Source organism: Agelaius tricolor, unplaced genomic scaffold, assembly GCF_023055355.1.
Source record: "Agelaius tricolor isolate 1412-34295 unplaced genomic scaffold, bAgeTri1.0.p SCAF_10, whole genome shotgun sequence".
NCBI classification, from domain to species: Eukaryota; Metazoa; Chordata; class Aves; order Passeriformes; family Icteridae; genus Agelaius; species Agelaius tricolor.
Window position 1 is genome coordinate 2,652,585 of NW_027269270.1, and position 17,103 is coordinate 2,669,687.

A 17,103-nucleotide genomic window follows, 5' to 3' on the forward strand; every position below is an offset into this window, starting at 1 on the left:
TGGAAATAAACCAACAATAAGCTTTGGTGCAAACTCCTCCCAGGAGACACCATAGGAACCAGTGCAGACTAAATTGTCTCTCAGGCAGTTCTAGTGAAAAAAATCTTCTCTTGGAGAGAGAGCAGCTGTGTGCTCCCAAGATCTAAGTCAGTGTCTCTCACAGGGATATGAGGTGCAGTGCAGTACCTCAGTGAACAAACAGAAAAGCTTGATGCCCATGTAGAAAATTCTGTGTCCTCCGTGACTACACTAGATTTTTCCCAGCTGGGAAAGAATCTCAGAGGTTAATCCACATATTTTGGCTTAATTTACCATACATCTCTCCAGAGAGGAAGCAGTGCTTACTCTCAGGATGTCTGCTTACCGACTGATCTTCATTTATAGGATCCTGCACACTCCCACTGCACTGAGGGACCCAGGGAGGGTCAAACATTGGCACAGATGGCATCCCCAGCACAGGAGAAGGCAGAGTGAAGTTTATACTTGGAGGAGGAATCTAAACAAAACCATGAGAGACATTTTGTTACAGCAAACTATTGTCAGTATTGTTAATTAAACATGAACACAAGTACCCAAGGCATAAATTAAGTCTGCCAATTTTTCCCACCTCTGTATCTCACTGGACTGTAGCGATATGTATGACACTCATCTTCTCTCATATTTCCTGACCTGAGTCCCCATTTTATTCTTCCTATTTTTAACAGGACTTCTCCATATCACCTCCCCCACTAGTCAGAGTTATACAAGCTTTTTTTCCCTAAACAGAGTTTCAGGAAATTTCATGGCAGTCTGTATTACACATCTATCCCACAAGGCAAGCTGTAAATATCATCATTAAGCTTCATGTGTCTTATCTACCTTGAAGATCTGCTGTGCTCCCTCTTCCATCCTTGGCCACACTTGATATCTGAACCTCCAGAGTGTGTGAAATTTAAGGATGGCATTCAGTCTTTGCACTGTTTCTGGGTGATGGAATTCGGACATCAGCATATCAGAAACAGCCTCTGGTACTTTCACAGCACACAGCAGGAACATGGCAGCTGCAGGGAGACAATATCTGATCACCTGTGTTTCTCAATAATGTGTTTATTTGGCAAGGAAAAACTGCTGGTGTACAAACCCACACCAAAAGAAACCCCATAAACAGGATCACCAATCTACCAGGCCTAGAAAAAACTGTATTGCTTCATGAAACCAAGCACGTGTGATTCCACCTTTTGGAGCCACGCAGCATTACAGTTGAAGCTTGCAAATTCTTCTGGAAAACCTGCTTTTTGAAATAGAGTACATCTTTGATCTTCTCAACCATGACTTGTTCAAAATAAGAACATCTCTTGAAGTAAAGGGACTAATTGAGTTTGGCTTTCAAAGGCTCCACTTCCAAGTGATTTCTGTGTTGATTAATTAAGGCTGATTTAACAGAAACTCTGCCTTTAGCAGAAGCTCTGGAACAGGAGACAGAGCCCCAGTAGAAGCCACCCAGATATTTTCATGGGAAAAACCAGATTTTATTTCAGTTTGGGCTCCATGCAATGATCCCAGTCTGTCTCCAAGACAAAGGACCATGCAAAACAGCATGATGGTAGCTGAGGCAGGACACTCCCCAATACCACAGAAAAGTTTATCTGGCCTGTCCACCACCTGGTGAACAGCTCTGGACATCCTTCCCCCCCCCCCCCTCCATGAAGAATTGAGGTGACTCAGGCCAGATAAAGGTCAAGCAGAGTCATCCCTGGTACCAGGAGTGCAAATCCAAATAAACAACTGAGCGTAAAACAAGGTGGGAGGAAATAAGCTACAAACTCCTGACTGAGAGACAGCTTTACAATTTATAAAAGCTACACAAATTTCTACAGAGACAGAATTTCCTACACACTCCATGAACCATACAGGGGATCTTCTCCTGCAAGGTCAGATGTGACTCCACAGATACTTTCCCTGGGAATTGAAAGGAGAAATGCCATGCTTACCCCATTACCAGTTAGGTGGTAAGTACATTGGATTTTAAGCTGTACTGTTTCTTTCCTAGCTGTAATATAGGTACCTCTATTGTGCACTGTATGTTCCCTACTAGTAGGTTCTTTTTGCTTTATTCCTGTGTAGCAAATAGTCTGTTTAAAATATTATCTCTCTTTATTTTGTGTCTATTAAATAAATAATTTATTCTATAATGAACCAAATCAGCCATTATTAAAGAACTTCAGAGTGAGAGTGGGTTTTGTTGGCCACCCCTATAAAGCTATTGCCTGCTGCCAGAGGCCTGGGCAAAAGGCAGGGACTTACCTAAGCTCCCATCTCTATTTGTAATAGTTGCTTCAATGGATCATGTTTGAATATAAAGAGACATTAATGAAAGTACACACTGATGGAGGCCAGTGAATGCAGATGGATTCTGAGGGGCACTGCAGGAGGCAGAAGCAGAGGGATTCCTGTTTCTGTGGGAGCTCAGAGGTGTCAGAGAATCCATGGCTTCCTTGACCAGCAGCTCACTGCCGAGCACTGAAGACAATTTCTCTAGATTTGGTGGCTGCTCCTCCACAGTAACAAGAAGACATTTGCCAATGTTTCCTTCAGTGCTTATTCAGCAGGTGCCAGGCCCCAGAGCAGTGTTTGTGGGAGGACAGGACAACAAGGCTACTCTCTGACTGCCTGGGCTCCTGGTGCTGCTCAAACTCTGTGGGGACCTCCAGAGAGTTCCTTCTGCTCTCTGATCTTCTCAAACTATAACAAGTCTTAGTAGGACACATGTAAAAGGGTGAGTTCATTCTGAAGCAACCAAGAACACAAACAGAGCCTTGGGAGAGGTCAGCAGATGGTGCTGTAATACATGAACAAGGCATTCTTTTAACCCATCTTCTTTTTTTATCCAGTTTCTCTATAGCAACACTGGGGTTTTCAGGGTTTGACCTCAATAAATGCAATTTATGCTTGGGCTGTATTGACCTGCTACCAAAAAAAGCTACTACAGACCCTCAAATGGATTTTAATCCTCCCTGCAGGAAAGGGAGAAGAAGGAAGATGTATTTTAGAGGCTGCTTTGGAGCAGCAGCCAGATAGCACTCCTCGTCCCATTCCCTGTAGCCCATGCAAATTTTTTATTAGAATCACAGAATCATTAAGGCTTAAAAGGACCTCTAAGATCATAAAGTTTAAAAAGTATCCAAAATTATTCCCTCAGAAAGGGACTTGAAGCAGGGAAAGGAGTACTGCATCAGGCAGATTATTTCTTCATCTGAGTCCATTAAATGAATATCCTATATAACATATAGGCTCTTCATTCTTCCTGTTGTCCTAACAGCATCTGTTACACATAAATATCTCACTTCAGGGACCAAAACTGGGCATTTAAGTGCTGTGTTCCAGGTAATTGTACATCATGCTTTACAGTAGCATTAATACTTTGAATTGCTAAGGAAATACTTCTTCTGACACATCCTGTTTATTTTTTCACAGCTGGTCATTAGGTCAGTCAACTTTTGGCCAAGCAATAAACTCTGAACCTAGATAATTTCCATGGGAGAAGATCCAAGCTCATAGCAGAAACATTCTTATTACTACTTTGCAACAACATATATGATTTTATATTTTATTGTAATAAATTTCATCCCAGGTGCAGAATTTCCAAGTCCTATTTTCACAGGTATATGATGTCCTAATCATCTGTCTTAAAGATACCTCTCAACTATGTGTCATCAGCAATCATCTCTGTACTTTAAAACCAAGTGGAAATGGAAAATTTAGATAATACCATACAATAACAGTACTTAATGAGCAATAACAGTAATTTAATGAGCAATGCTGCTGTCTCCAAGCAACATGGGAATTTTCCTTTCAGCCTGACAGGAGCTATGACTGTCATTCCCTGTGTCAGTTTTGGTATGGGCTCTCAATTAGTACTGATACTTTAGGTTTTAGCTTTTATATTTTTCAGATTCTGTGCTGCTTTACTATGTAGGACTGAGCTTCATATTAGGGGATGGTGAGCTCTCTGCACAGAGCAGGGAGACAAAACAATTCCTTCTCCAGCTGGGGACCAAGGACAAATGATCCAAATCTCAGGCCCAAGAGCATGAATAACGTGGACTGAAGAGCGAAAAACAAGAAGGATGGGACTGCATGGGCTGGAGCTGTAATTGGACAATTAACTCCAATATGCAAATGGACCAGAACTTATAAAAGTGAGAGACCCCCGTGACCAGTTGTCCATTTTGTGACCATTTTGGTTCATCTTGGGTGCAGCCCTGGCTGGGCTCTTGTGCTGCCCAAGGTGCATCCATTGAAGCCTTTTAATAAATCCCTACTTTATTCTTTAACTCCATCTAGTCTCTGCTCCAGGTCAGCCTTCACAAGGCATCAGTACTAACATTTCCATGAGGCAACACACAGAATGCTTCAGTAGACTCTGGACAGACTGAATCACTGTGTTTCATCTGCCTACAAACCCAATTGAATACAGATACTAATTTTAATATTCTCCAAACATGCACCACATGCAGGGCCTCAGAGAGAGTGCCCTCCTGATCCTTCTGACCACCTCTTTTCCACAGAGCACACAAAGGTCTACAAAAACCAAGAAACACCTGGTGCCATTCAAATCCCTCCACTACAAAACTGCCAAGTGCTGTGAGTTGTGCAGCCACAGCAGCCACCCTGAGTGGTGTGGTTGTCTCACCTGCTGCCCCAGCCATGTGCTCATCCACGCTGAGCAGGAGCTCCCAGGCTGCTGGCTGGATGTCCCCGTACATCTCCTCGGTGAGGATGGGAGCTGCCTTGATCAGCAGCGACAGAGGGGCAGGGGACAGGCTCATCACCTGCAACAAACCAAGCCATGCCTTAGGGCTGACCAAATTGTCCACAGGGGAGAACACACTCAGTGATTTTACCCTGGGTTTGGTCTGCAAATTACCCACCAATAACTTCTAGGTTCATCCATTTCAGAAAATGCTCCATAGATGGGACATGGCCTTCAGCCTATACTAAAAGGGCAGTGTTTCCAAGCTAGAGTCTTTTGGTTGTCTCTCACATCACCAAAACACCAAAAAAGAGGACAGAAGGAAAGCCAAACTCTCCCAAAGTGGTGCACAACCAGCAATACAGGTCCATTAAACTCTCACTAAGAACAGGCTGTTGCTTCTTCAGGAACTTTGAACAAGTAAGTAGAAAGAAAACAAACACTGTAAACTGACAGGATGCAGTTAAACATATCTGTGAATTCTTTGTTTTTTTGTATCCTCAGCTCTGGTGCATATGTCACTATGGAAAGCCAGAGATACAGACTGATTTAATGGTAAATATTTAAAGGATTCTTTGACCATGTTTCCCTAAGAGGTTTAAATTTAGTATTACTCAGATTGGGAAAAGATGTAGAGCTGAACTGATTGATATTCAGGAACAGTTCTTCACATGGGCTTGTAGATCCATATATATTTTCCCTCTGGCATTGTAACCTGGCACCTATCTGCCTCCCTAACTAGCATATGGCCTAATCAGTACCTGATTCCTGATGTATTTTAGCATTCCAGAGTCCTTCTTCCCTTCCAAGTTGATATCGATCACTCTCTTTTTAAGAGAAGGAGTTCTCAAGCATGACTTGTCTGAGCACTGGAAGGAAATAAAAACAAAGTGGAGTTCACTTTTATATTTCTCAAAATGTGGAAAAGGTGATTATGTACAAGAGGAATTTCCATATACTAGAAACCATCTGGTACCAGAGCTGTAGCATAGAGCCTTCTTCTTTGCTGGCAACAGGCCTAGGATCAGTGAGACAACACATTTCATCCAATTTTCTTCTATTTTTAACAATGCTTTTCCTAATAAAATCTTAAGGCAGGAGACAGTAAACCAAATGAACAATGTGAATGTTCTCTGTGTAATCTTCACTGGTGGCACACCCATGTATTTAGTTAAGTAGGTTAGAGGCAAAAAGTCTACACCTTCTCTCTAAAAAATTACCAATGGAAGTGTTCAGTGTACAGAATTATTCCTCTCATGCAATCATAGAATCATTGATGTGGGAAAAGACCTCTAAAATCATTGAGTCAAACCAGTAGACTAATGCTGCCAAGTCCACTACTAAATCTTGTCCCCAAGTGCCACATCCTTGCTTTTTTTTAAGTCCTCCAGGGATGGTGACTCCACCGCCTCACTGGGCAGCCTGTGCCAGAGCTGGACAAACCATTCAGAGAAGAAGTTTTTTGTAATATTCAATCTGAACGTCTCCTGGTACAACTGAAATGGCCCTGAGGCCATTTCCTCTCAGTCATGTCCCTTATTTTTTTGGGGCAAAGCTCAACATCCACCTGGCTGCACCCTCCTGTCAGAGAGTTGTGGAGACTGAGGAAGTCCCCTTGAGCCTCCTTTTCTCCAGGCTGAGTTCCCCCAACTCCCTCAGCTACCCCTGGTGCTCCAGCCCCTTCCTCATCTCCATTCCCTTCTCTGGACACACTTCCATGTCCTTCTTGGACTATGAAGAAAGCAAAGATTGTCAATTGCTCTCTGGAAGAGAGGACTGTGCAAACGCCCTGCACGTGTTTGTAGGAGACTTCCCTGCCTCTCCAATTCTTTCTTGCTGCTGTTTCTTAAATGCTTTGATGGTTTGATGTCTGATGAAATGCATATCTCTTGCAATTCAGAGTTAGAGATGAAAAGAGCCACAGAAATGCACAGTTCTTTTGCTACCTTTCATGAAACATACCAGCTACTCATCTCTTGCCTGCCTTCTGCAGAGGAAATAGCTGCCTCTCTTTCTAAACAACTCTTGCTTTTCTGTGCTAGAGGAAAAATGTGAGGTTTACAGTTTTCAGGAAAGCAGAAACATTAGCTTCTGTTTCACCTGCTCTGTGCTTTATTCCAGGAAAACTTCCCTCAATTTTCTAACTTGACAGGAAATAAACAATCTCCTGGTTGATGAAGAAACATAATGAATTTTTCCCCTTCATATGCCACTTCCAGCCTGTTTACCCAGCTGAAAGCTTCATGACAGTTCCATGAACACTTCTGTTTTCAGTGTTACTGCAAAGCAGTTGAATGGCTCTACCATTACAATTATTCAGGATAACTGTAGTCTGTTTCTGCTGTGGTTTAACTGTTAGCACAATTCAGTTGGTGCCTGGGTAGGCACTTCAGTGGAAATACATTTCTGCTTTCAGGAAAGTTAAAAGTACACTTTTACATATAAAAAGGCACAAAGTTGTCTGAATACCCTGCTGAAATGGGCATTAAAAGGAGACAAACATTAAAGATCAATGTGTACAATTCTTGGAACAGCTGAGAGCTCAGACCTAAAAGAAAGAAACTATATAAGATTTTACAAGAATTTCAAGAGTGATTCTTACTAACAGACAAGAAAAAACATGAACAAAGAGAGACAGAATCCACAGGGTAGTAAGTAGAGGCCACAAAATAGCATTAAAATTGAATTCAGGTTGTAAGCTTTTGAAATGACCTTATCAGCAACTAAGATTCATCCCAGTCAATACAGATGACATTCCTTACATAATGCTGAATGACTTAATTCAGCATTCAGGGGTTTTTTACAGCAAAGCCAAGCTTAGAAAAATTTGTATTCATTTTGTCATGAAAGAACTGTATGAATACATCACGCAGTTTTCAAAGGCAACATGACATGTCTGGACCAACCCTAAAACATTCTGCTTTTTCCATTTACTCACTTCTTTCTGCTTTTTGCCTCTTGCCACGTTGTTCAGAGTGCTGTTTTCCCTCAGGGAGTCCACTGTGTCCCCATAGAGCAGTTTGATGGCGCGGACAAGGCGAGCACAGGAGCGGCTGTGGTGGAGGTAGCAGTGGGGGTGACAGTAGTCAATGTGTGTGCAGATGAAACTTTGCTGGTTGCACAACAGGATCATAACCTGGAAATTAAAGCATAAATAGTTACCTAAAGAAAATGGAGCTACACAGGCAGGGACTGGGACAGTCAAGCCAGCTTTTCCTCAGCCTAGCTAGGGAGGTGTGAAGCTCAACACTGCCTTCATACTGACAAGAGGCTTGCAAACCAGCTGGGCATGGTTAAAGAAATATTAGTGCCAACAAAGAAAAGGAACAGAGCTGCTATAGATGCATAGATTTGGCTGGTGGCAAGGTTAAGGGTGAGGAAAACAGCATCCTCTCAGTTTGCAGAAAAGATATTTTATCACCACTCTGAGATGAGAGCTTGGACTGGAAACCATCAACTGTCCAATTGTTATTAAAGCTGCAAACCCACCATGCTTGGGGTTAGTTTCCTTCAAGGGGTGCAGAGGGAAATATCTCCGTATGCTCTCAGGTAGAAATAGGCTGTGTCAGTTGCTCTGCATGTCATTGGGCAGATCCATCCAGCCCAGCTCTATGGTAGCTGGCTCAGTTGCTATTTCTATTAGTGTTGCCATATGGCAGCAAGGAGTAGTAAAACTTTCCTAGAAATCAGGTAAATATTTTGGAATTTAGCTATTCTGAGCCCTGCTCTGCTGCAGAAACACTGGTATTAGTCCCTAAGCTACTTAATTAAAGATTGCTCTGGCAAGTCTACCCTTGAGTGACCACTCTCTGGTGTAACTCAGATGGTTTCTTGCCAGAGGAGCAAAGCTCAGCCCAGCAGTTCTTTGTACATTAATCTTCACGTTACACACAAAGCCAACCTCTTATTACCACTGAGGAAAACACACAGGCATCTCCAAGCCATTCACACTGTAGGTCTTAAGAGGCCTTTACGAATCTTTGTGTTCCCCCTACAATCCAGTGCAGAATTACCCAGAACTACCAGAGGAAGCTATCCCCATTTTCCATCCACTGTCTCTATGTCTGTGCATCAGCAGTCTGATGGCTCTCACTCCAGGCTGCCACATCATTCTCAACCTTAAAATACTGAAGCTTCTAAAAATGACAGCAGCTTAATCTAAAACAAATCTGTGTCATGTTTGTGGGATTCCTGTGTTTGCCTCCTTGTTCTGGCCTCCTACAATTTTGGGGCCAATCAAGAATACCTCAATATTTGTATCAATGTGCAAATTGTACAGCAGCACTGTAGAGCTTCTACCAGCCTCTGATCCACTCTTATAAATTGCTGTAATGTACACTGACACAGAGTGAGGACACCAGGCTCCCTAAAGGACAGCTAAAGGAAATGTTGGTGCCTTCATAGCAGCAATTGGGACCAGTGATCCTTTGGAGTTGTTTGCTTGTGGCAACTAAGTAAAGCAGGCTTTTGTTTTGCCTGTAGTTTTAGTGACCATCTACCCACACCTTCTTTCTAACAAATGGAAAAAACAATAGCATTGTCATGTAATATTAAGTATTTGTGTGTCATTAACTGTACCAGGTGATTTTTCAAATTTTCCTTTCTCCTATGCAAGCTAATCTCATGTAAAGTGAGACAAACATCTCAACTTTCTTTCAGAGTTCATGAGTTCATGTGAAAGCAGCCTCCCACACTGAGCAAGGGCACTATGGTGTATTTTAAGCTGCTAACCAGGGAAATTCCCTTATCCACTACTGATGCAGCATCTAATACATACACATATGTCTAACACACTCAGTTTAGTACACTGCAATTTCCAAATGAGGTATAACCATTACCAAGAGCATTAAAGTACTAAAGAAAGCAGGCTAATCCAGAGATTGAGGTACTAGATTGGAAGACATGGCATTCAAGTTCCCTGCCCCGCCAGACTCATCTGAAAAAGAAAACTATCAAAAACTTTTTCTGACATCAAACTATTAGATTAAGCCTATTTTTGCCCACACCCCATAGGAATGGGGCAGCTGAGAGCAGCCTATGTGAAATACCTGGAAAAAAATGAAGACATCAAGTCAGTATTGAAAAATGAAGATATTAAGTCAGATATCAAGCTATCATTCCCAAAGGCAACTCAAAAGTCAAAGGGTGTCTGTGCTCACACAGGACACCATCAATCATGGCACAGCAATGCAGACTTGCCCAAATGACTTCTGGCAAGTCTAAATCACAGAGATTTAAGTCTAAGGCACAGAGATTGCCCAGAGGGATGCCTTAGACCCTGCATGACCAAACCACACCTGCACTGTTGTACTCTCTGAATGCTGCTGATCAGAGTCAAGAGTACACAAGGCTCTGTTGGCTTACATGAGCAGCTTCTGAAATGCCACTTCCCAGAAGCCCAGCTCACACTGCAGCCCATTCTGTTGCTCTCCCTGAAACACACACTACTGGCCATGCTGGAGATAATGTACTGAGCTAATGTATTTTTCAACTGGGGCAGTATGGCTGTCCCTGCACACCTAAGGAGAAAACAAATCAAATATATGAACTAGAGAGAAGGAAGTTTAATTACATTTTAGAAATGGCAAACACACAATTTCCAAAGGTCGCAGCTTGCTTACACTTGAGATCCTTTATGCTATATGGGAAAAGCACAAACTGTGATCTGGTTTTTGCCAGACAAAGGTGTTTTTAGTTGAAAGTGCCATCCTTGGAGCACTTCTGGCAGCTTGTACTTACGTGCAGCCAGGACATATTCCGGTGATAGTTCTCCTCCATGCCCGTGCTGCTCAGTACCTCGGGTTCAATGCTGGGCTCGCTCGCGCTCCAAGGGCTCCCTTCTTCAAAAGAAAAACACCCAAAAGGTTGTTGTTTTTACTGCTCCCTATGTGCTTTAAGACTAGGGACAGCACTTGTAAGCCAGGCCAGCCTTGTGGGAACAGATGAGAGTACACAGAATGTGTCACACTGGAAAGACTGCACCTGGACATCCCTCCCCAGTCCTGTGCTGGCTTGACACTTACAAGAACTATTTGGACTTGACCCATCTTGTCATTGTCTCTCCATTTTATTTTTTTTCCCTTTAATGGAAGGGAAATGGATGATCCAAAACCGTCATAAACAAATTCTTTGCACCATTCAGATGCTGCAAATGGTTGGTTTAGTGATCTGCATTGACTGGGCTCTGTGGTTAAAAACGTCAACAAAAATCCAACCAGAAGTGGCATCCAACCGGAAATGCCAACAGGAAAAGTCCCTGCTAATTGCCCATAGAAACTGCTAATGTCATGGGGATGAAAGGGGAAAAAAATCCTGATACTAGAACACTAAAACACTTCAGAACTCAGCCAAGGGAGAGATTTCCCTGAGAATTTCACTGACCCCTGTGTGTCTCCTAACCACTTCATACCCTATGGGCCTCCTATAAAACTAATACTAATGATATTAGGGCTTGGCTGGAAATTACTTTTAGTTTACCCTTTTTCTCTTCTTTAAGTGAACCGTGACTCGTCAAAGTTTACAGAATTGACAATCTCACTCTCCATGTTCTCCTACTGAAGCATCTTTTGGGCAACATAAAAATGACCATTAAACTTGGGAGATTATTCCAGCTCCAAATGGATCCACAGCTTTTGGTTAACACCAATAGTGAAGGGAAGCCCTTTAATTCAATTGTGATGGAGATTTCACAGAGTAGGATGCACATCTTGTTTCCATAAGATAAATGTACAGACATCCATCTTTTAAATACTGAGGAAAGCAGCTGCAAACCACAAAAATAGATCTATATGCCAGTATGTAGAAATATAGTATGCAGCATGTGAATGTTATGTTCTGCATATATGAATACATGTTTTACATGTCACCAGACATGCTTATGACATCATATCTGACACAGAATATGAAGTACATGCCTAAATATATATGTGTTTATATATAAATATATACACACATATAGCCAATCTGTTGCTATGGACAATAAAATATCATATATACATATCACCTCATGTATTCATGATATCCTGTGATTTAAGGGTGTGTGTGTATGTGCGTGTGCACAGGTGCATGTGCTCCCCTACAGACAGCAAGCATTCAGCTGGCAGGCCAGCATTCTAAGAGCTCATGCTTTAACACAGTTCTGAACTGACAATCTGTGCGTGGAGCTGACACTGCACCCAGGATTTGTACCGTGCTCCTCCCAGGCCCTGGTCCAGGCAGCCCCTGAAGAGAACTCTACATTTTTCCTAGCCTGCAGAGGTGGGGATCTCTAGTCATATCTAGCTCTGCTGGGATCACATCAAGAGTTTAAGGTCCTTCCTAGTGTCCCCTCCCTTTCCACCCACTCATCTAAGTTACCTATATCAGTGACAGTGTCCCTGCTGTGGGACAGCTGCAGCTCCTCATTCTCAGACTCTGAGTCCTGCCGTGATAACTTGGTGCTCTTTAGGCTGCCGGCCCGGCGAATGCTGGAAAGGGAACCCCCCTTCTTCACCCGGAAACTGCGGGTTCCTTTAATCTGGAGCAAGCGGGAGCCTCCTATCCTGATCTTCCTGCTGGGAACTGTATTGAAAGAATAAAAGAGGACTTTTTTCCCCTTAATTTTTCCCCATTTAAAAAAGAAAGAGATGCTGGCCCTCCCCGCCCTCCCAGCCCTTTGCTGCCAGCCTGTATTTGCAGCGTCTTCTGCCAAGGAATCAGAGTGGGGTCAGAGGCTCCTCCAAAGCCAACGCCAATGCAGCTCGATCAATCGGGGAGTTTAAGATGCTTCACAAAAATGTGGTCAACACCTCAAATCCTGGAGATCTGGTACATCACCTCAGGCCTTGTCTGTATTTGGAATTAGCCCTTGTTCAACCACCAGCAAGTAGAGTCATCTGCGCTAACAGAAACCCAAAGCGTGGACAAGAAAATCCTACAATTCACACCAAACTGAATCAATTCCTGCCAGGAAGCAGGATCTGCCCAATGGATGTGAATTGCATTTTCTTTGCCAGTCTTTGGAGTTTACATTAGTGCAGCATCACCTCTTGCTATGGCTAGCTGGCTGAATCCCAAGCATGAACAAGGCACCTTGGACAAACCTATTTTCCCACGGGCCTGGGCTCTGTAAACCTCCCTGAGCTCTGCAGTAGGATCAATGATTTATTTATACAAGAGGGGAGTCTGCTCCAGAGGCTAGCACTCAAGGCTTCTTTGAAGTGAGGTTTGCATAAGTCCGTGTCTCTGCATGTTACTCTTCATCATTAGAATGCTTTAGAGGAAACAGAAGCACGTAGATCTTCTCCTTCAGACAAATCAGCAGCTTTCAGGCATTAACAACATCCACTGACACTCTGCATTTTTGATGAGCACAGACATGGAATGGTTCAATGTTTAAAGCACCAACTGTTTGCACTTTCATTCTCCTCCTAGTTCAAAGGCAGTACATGGCAGTATGTCAGTCCAAATGTTGCAACACTCAGTCATTTTACTGCAGATCTAACCAGGCAAGGCCATGTGTGATCAATTACCTTTGGTGTGTGGTTGGGAACCAACAGCACAGAGCTTTTTGGATGCTATGGGTAAGCAGAATATTTAAATGGAATTGTATTTTGGCTTCAGGATAAAAACAAACACACCTTTACTCCTGAGATTGCCCCCAGCTCCTCCAGAACAGAATTCCCACTCCCATTTCCAGTGGCTAGCATTCTGGTCAAAGGCAGCTGGATATTTTGGGAGCTACCCCTCAGTCCTCACAAATCAATTGGCAAACCTCTGCTGGGTGACCAAAGAATCTCCCTCCAAGTGACCATGCTAAGTTCCTCAGCAATCACTACTGCTTGAACAATGTTCACGTCAGCTCCACGAATCCCAAACTGCTTCAGCACATGTAACTGCATTTCATGAGGTCTGCAGAATCCCATTCTGGCACCCAAAGAGTACATGTGATCATCTGAGAGCCTGCATCTACCTAGCTGTGGTGTCTGCATTTCAGACCTACCTGGAGCAGATTCTATACAGTAAACCCGTGGTTTTTGGGGAGCTGCTAAGCCATGCCTGGGGGGAGCAATGAGAGCAAAGTTTTTAACACTCCAGAAAAACGAAGGGAAACAGATTAGTACTCATCAAAGAGCTTGAGATAAAGAAACCCCTCACTGCAGGCAAGAAAAACTTAGTTACATTCACACAACAATGTTTTCTTATCTAGGAAAGTGTAGATTATGAAAGATGCCTCTGCATCTGCAGTGTTTGGCCCAGGTGGATTCCCAGAAGAATATGCTGTGGCCAAAGAGAAGAACATAATTATTGTAATTTTAAAATATAACATTACCTTGCATTTCTTAAGCTTCTAAAATACTGGAATTACATTTTTGCTAAGGTATATTAGGATTCAACTTTCCTATCATAGTCACTTTCCCCATGCCTAAAATGCAGTAATGAGGCAGCTTGAGTAAAGGAAAACTACATGACAGCTCAGGGAAAAGGGAAAATGGAAAGAAAACTCAAATAAAGCTGCAGGAAAATGTAGTTTAATGGGGGAAAGGGTGCAGAAAGTCAATACTATCTTTGCAAAAAATACATTACACCTGTTGTACAGTAACATGCAAAGGAAAAGCTAAGTCAGCATTGTCTCTAAGAAAAAGAAGATAGTTAGAGACTTTCCACCAGCAATTTCCAGCAGGACTGCCTCCTTGAAGGTATCCTCAAAAAAAAAAAAAAAAAAACCCCAACCCCAACCTAAACTTCTTCTCATCTAAACAGGAAAAGAGACATCTTATCCCACACATCTTAAGACTATCAGTCAGACCATAAGGCTGTGTATTTTTCTGGGCTGCCAAGATAGCAAGAGTAGACAAAATGAGGTTGAGCATCAATTTATCCAGCTCACCTTTCCTAGGTGAAGGAACTGGCTCACCAGACACACAATTTTGGGGAAAGTTTTACACCACACAAGTCTTGGAAGCATTTCTAGTATGTTCTCCAGTAATTATGGCAAGGTCACCGCTGAAGACAACACAAACTTTATCCAAAGCCTGCAGAAGTCAATAAAAGCTCCTCCAAATCATTAACAGACATGACAGTTCTTAGAGGAAAACCAGCCACAGACCTCACTGTTGTGAAACAATCATTAAACATTTATCCTTTTCAAGCAATCATCAAAGTTATCATTCAAATCCCTGCACCTGTGAATTACTACTGTGAGACAGAATGTAAATAGTTCTAGGAAACCTGTTAGAGGGTGATCTAGAGTTATCTGGCAGTTTAGTCTCTAATTGCAAATACACACAATGACTATATTGTATTGCAACACTTGTACCATCAGATAGAATGTGAGTCTTGCATGAGATGGCTCAAAAATGGAAACGATCTGCTACTCTCAGCAAACACAGTGAGCTTGAAGTCTGCTTGTACAGTATAGAGGATGTTGGTAACATCAATCTGCTAGCCATCAAAAGCCACACAGTGTATTTTTCATGTGGTAGCAAAGAATTCAAGAGGCCAATCACACTAATTTGTTGTGATGCCATGACTTCCAAACCCGTACAGATTTTCCACGGAAAAAATACCAATCTTCCCTTCTATCTGTGATCTCCCCAAAGTTAAAAACTGTGATCAGAAAAAAAACAAACACCACTTTTGATCTTTATTTTTACAGTGAATCAAATAGTGATGCTTCTTCTCTCAGCATCCCACTTAGAGGCAGTTTCAAACAAGGTTTGCTCCTTTTTAGCAGTTGTGCAAAGCTTTCAATCGATTTCAGTCATAGCACTGTTTTATAAAATTTAACATCTTTGCTTCTCACATTCATTATATTGAACCCTGAAGGCAAAAGCGTCTCAGAAATGATTTAAAGCCACGTGACTCCATGGCTGCCTGCTTTTTAACACAGTCTATGCAAATGAAAACACAAAATCAAGCGCCACTTCACAAGCCCTGAGAGTACAAAAGCCTTATTGTTCTGACAAACCTTTTTTCTCCTCGAAGCCAGCCTCAGATTTGAGGGTGTGGCTGCTGCTGTGCAGGGAGTCCTTTGAATCTTCATTTTCATCCAGAACCCCAGCAAAGCTGATCTTTCTCTCATACCTGTGTCGGTCCATCTCAGGATCCAGGCGCAGCCTGCAGCTCTCCAGGTCCTGCAGCAGAATGAGACCACACAGATGTGCCAGCAGTATGAGCTCCCACTGCAACCAGAGAAGCTTCACAGAATTCACTGAATCGCTGGGTTGGAAGAGACCTTAAAGATCAGGAGTCCAACCCATGCCCCAACACCTCAACTAAACCCTGGCACCCAGTGCCACATCCAGGCTTTTTTTAAACACACCCAGGGATGGTGACTCCACCACCTCCAGGGGCAGGCCATTCCAGAACTTTATCACTCTTGCTTTTTAAAAAACTTTTTCCTAATATCCAACCTATATTTCCCTTGGTGCAGCTTAAGGCTGTGTCCTCTCATTCTCTCAGTGCTGTCTGGAGAAAGAGACCAACCCCACCTGAGCACAGCCACCTTTCAGGGAGTTGCAGAGAGTGATAAGGTCACCTCTGAGTCTCCTTTTCTCCAGGCTAAACAGCCCCAGCTCTTCAGGAAGAACTGCTTCAGATGGGGTTTATTTTAATCACACCTAAGCCACCTGCTCTTTGGCCTTGCAGCAGGCTGAGCCACCTGCCAGGATGGAAGAGTTACCAACCACTGAATTATTAGGATTGGAAAGGACCTCTGAAGATCATCTGGTCCAATCCCCCTCTCAAATCAAGGTCACTCAGAGCAGGTGACACAAGAATACGTCCAGGTGGGTTTGGAATGGCTCCAGCTGTGAGCAAAATGAGCTTGTATCTGCTCCATGATCAGTGAAAGGCTTTGGGTGAAACTTCAGTCAGGACCCACACACAGGACCTCACTCAGCCCACAGCCTTGGCAAGTCTGCCTGCTCTATTGTCACTTAAACTAGCTCACCATAATTAGTTCAGTGGCAAATGTTTCAGTTCTCCAAGGCTTCCAAGGCTGTGCTCCTATCTATGGAACAGGTATGCCTACAAACACCAGTGCAAGTGAGATCTGCCCTCCTGAAACTCCAGCTATATGGATCACAACATTATGTACCTGATCATCTTGGAAAGGAAGCATCACTCCAAAAACACAGAATTAATATTTTAATCTGGATTATTGTTACCTCTTTTTTCCCCTCTGTACATAGTTAGAAGCAGCACTCTATGGCCATTTTTTCTTACACTCTTACATAATGTGCCCTTGAAGTTTCTTTCACCTATAGCTCACAGAATAATTACTCCTCCTTATCTCCCATATACAAGTCTAGAAAGTGATTAACCAGTTGCACTTCTAGCTCACATAAAAGCACTGATTTTTGTTCATTATTCAACATATTCTTAGTTCC

The 17,103-nt window shown here is 42.8% G+C and overlaps 1 protein-coding gene across 13 annotated transcripts in view; it reads right to left on the reverse strand.

The window, feature by feature from the left end:
• The window catches only part of UNC80 (unc-80 homolog, NALCN channel complex subunit), a 126,057-nt gene that overhangs the window by 53,866 nt on the left and 55,088 nt on the right, over positions 1-17,103 (reverse strand). For 10 of the 13 annotated variants that reach the window (XM_071434348.1, XM_071434346.1, XM_071434345.1 and 7 more), the window contains 8 exons: positions 15,681-15,846; positions 12,089-12,292; positions 10,472-10,572; positions 7,671-7,868; positions 5,494-5,601; positions 4,673-4,811; positions 859-1,040; positions 365-496 (listed from right to left, as the gene is read on the reverse strand). In XM_071434348.1, the coding sequence (XP_071290449.1) occupies positions 365-496; positions 859-1,040; positions 4,673-4,811; positions 5,494-5,601; positions 7,671-7,868; positions 10,472-10,572; positions 12,089-12,292; positions 15,681-15,846 (1,230 nt within the window). The remainder of the gene's footprint in view (positions 1-364; positions 497-858; positions 1,041-4,672; positions 4,812-5,493; positions 5,602-7,670; positions 7,869-10,471; positions 10,573-12,088; positions 12,293-15,680; positions 15,847-17,103) is intronic. The other 3 variants (XM_071434354.1, XM_071434353.1, XM_071434352.1) reach the window with 1 other exon arrangement.